This window comes from Danio rerio, chromosome 5, assembly GCF_049306965.1.
Source record: "Danio rerio strain Tuebingen ecotype United States chromosome 5, GRCz12tu, whole genome shotgun sequence".
In the NCBI taxonomy this organism is placed as follows: domain Eukaryota; kingdom Metazoa; phylum Chordata; class Actinopteri; order Cypriniformes; family Danionidae; genus Danio; species Danio rerio.
The window spans coordinates 78032501-78035000 of NC_133180.1; the positions used below are offsets into that span (position 1 = coordinate 78032501).

The 2500-nt window shown below is 46.1% G+C and overlaps 1 protein-coding gene across 7 annotated transcripts in view; it reads right to left on the reverse strand.

Annotated features, from left to right (window-relative positions):
• The window catches only part of eng (endoglin), a 54967-nt gene that overhangs the window by 31239 nt on the left and 21228 nt on the right, over window positions 1-2500 (reverse strand). For all 7 annotated transcript variants that reach the window (XR_012406562.1, XR_012406563.1, XR_012406564.1 and 4 more), the window contains exon 4: window positions 248-370. Coding sequence is in view for 1 of the 7 variants with exons in the window: in XM_073951721.1 (XP_073807822.1) it covers window positions 248-370 (123 nt within the window). In the remaining 6 variants the exon portion in view is untranslated. The remainder of the gene's footprint in view (window positions 1-247; window positions 371-2500) is intronic.

The following is a 2500-nucleotide window of genomic DNA, read 5'->3' on the forward strand; positions in this document are numbered from 1 at the left end:
TCTGTTGATGTGGTCAATCTGGCAATCTGCACTTGCATGTGTTTTGAAGCAAGCATGCAATACCTAGTTTAACCACTGGGTGTCAAACTTACATACTGCACCTTTAAATGCTGCATTTTAGGCAGTACTTTTTGAAGGGTCAGCTTGTCAGATGGTCTTCATAACCTCACTTTTTGATGTACCATACGATGCATGGCACTAGTCCAGCAGTGGGTTGTTTTATCGTGTGCACTGGGGTGTTACTCACGTAAATGCTGACGGCTGGGTTATCGAAAAGCATGGCGTGGCTGGACTGTGCACTGGAGGATGTGAAGATCACCACAGACTTGTTCGCCTTCAGCAGATTCACCGTAAACACTGAAGGATTATCCTGAGGAAACACAACAACAGACACACTCTCAGTGTGATGATATCCGTGCATAACCGCAGATGTGTTGAAAACACCATATATGGTCATTTAAATATACATAACAAATATAAATATATTTAAATATAGTTCATAACAATTATGTTGAGGGCATAATGATCAGCTCTAAACAAACATTTGGGTAAAATAACAGCTATTTATGTGGATACACAATCAGCCCAGGTTCATTATTGATACGTACTCCTGTATACATTTCCGGAGAGCGCAAATTTATAGCAGTTTTTGATTTCGCGAATCCACCAGAAGTCGATGTGTACGCTTTTTCAGATCTCAAATTTCTCTTGCGAGTGCCATTCACACCTGCTATTCTCACGTAAATCCATCAGAGGCCGCTGTGTACACTTTTTCAGATCTCAAATTTCTCTAGTAAGTGCCATTCAAGCCTCTGTTCTCATCTAAATCCACCAGAGGGCGCTGTGTGTGCTTTTTCAGATCTCAAATTTCTCTCACAAGTGCCATTCACACTTGCTGTTCCCATATAAATCCACCAGAGGCCGCTGTCGATTGACTGACTGATCGTTCAGCCAACCGATAACTCCACCCGCCGCCTTCCCTAAACCCAACCGATAGTGTTTTCCAAAGCAATCCAGAAAAAGAAAAGCCCTCGCCTGATTTTTTTACCACGTTTTCAGAATTTACCACATTCTTACCCTGTTATTTACTTGTTTATTTTAGCGTTCATTTTAAAGATTAATAAAATTAAATCAAGGGTTTACTCACACTATGTACACTTGCCTTGAATTGGGCCTAAGCACGCTTGTACCCCCTCCCATCTCCCCCGGCGGCCCGCACTCACATTGCATTCGAGCTTGGGCACGAATGCACACACACACACACACACACACTCACACTTATTAGCATAAACACACACTCAGTTATTTGCACCAATACACACACACACACAGTGAGTGTGAGATTGCTGAATATTATTACACACACATGCACACACACACTCTCTCTCTCTCACAAACAGACACTAACACACATATGCATGCACACACTAACACACTAACACACATGCACATACACACAAGCATGTGCACACACAAACACAGACACACACTCACTGACATCACACACACACATAGACACACACAGACAGGGGTAGGGGCGTGTCTCTGTGTGGTCCAGCAGCGGGCGTGGCCTGCTCGTGATGATGTCATCGTCTGGATCTCTGGAGCCGCAGCAGAGCAGAAGAATAACGGGAAGCTGCTCTGCATCAGCAAAAGCCCCCAGAAAAAGAGCTCTTGAGAGAAAACGCGACGCGCAGGAGGAACACAATGGTATCTTGAAAACACAGCAACAAAAATAGCCCCGCGGTGGACATTGTTTGACCCGAGGTGGACAGTGATGCATTATGGGAGGTCTGCGTTTCTGTAAACACCATTGAGGATTACTGAACATTATTAACACGCAGCCGGAGTGTTTCCTTCAGCACACACTTTCCATATCACAGCACACACACACACACACACGTCAGCAAACATCACACACTGGAGCACAATAAAGACGTCTGTGGTGGACAATAACTACATCTGAGGAGACGTCTATTGCTCAAATCTGTATATATCAATTCAATTAATAAATATTATTAAAGGCTTGGGGGAGGGGGAGTTAGGACAATTCTTAGGGCCCATGCCTCTTTGGGGCCCACAGAGATACTATTAGGGTTCCCACCGAACACCTGCATTTTTCACTTTCCTCTGTGACGCACCCTCACTTAACCCTCCCGCTCTTCACTTTCGTCCGCAACTCCCCCCACCGCCTCGTTCTTCACTTTCGTCTGTGACACACCCTCCCCTAACCCTCCCACTCTTCACTTTCGTCAGCAATTACCCCTGCTCTTCGCTTTTGTCCACAACACACTCTCCCCCAACCCTGCCGCTCTTCATTCGGGTCCGCAACTCCCCCCACCGCCCCCGTTCTTCACTTTCGTCTTTGACGCACTGTCCTCCAACCCTCCCGCTCTTCACTCTCGTCCGCAACTCCCCCCACCACCCCATTCTTCACTTTTGTCTAAGACACACCCTCCCGCAACCCTGCCACTTTTAACTTTTGTCCGCAACTTCCCCC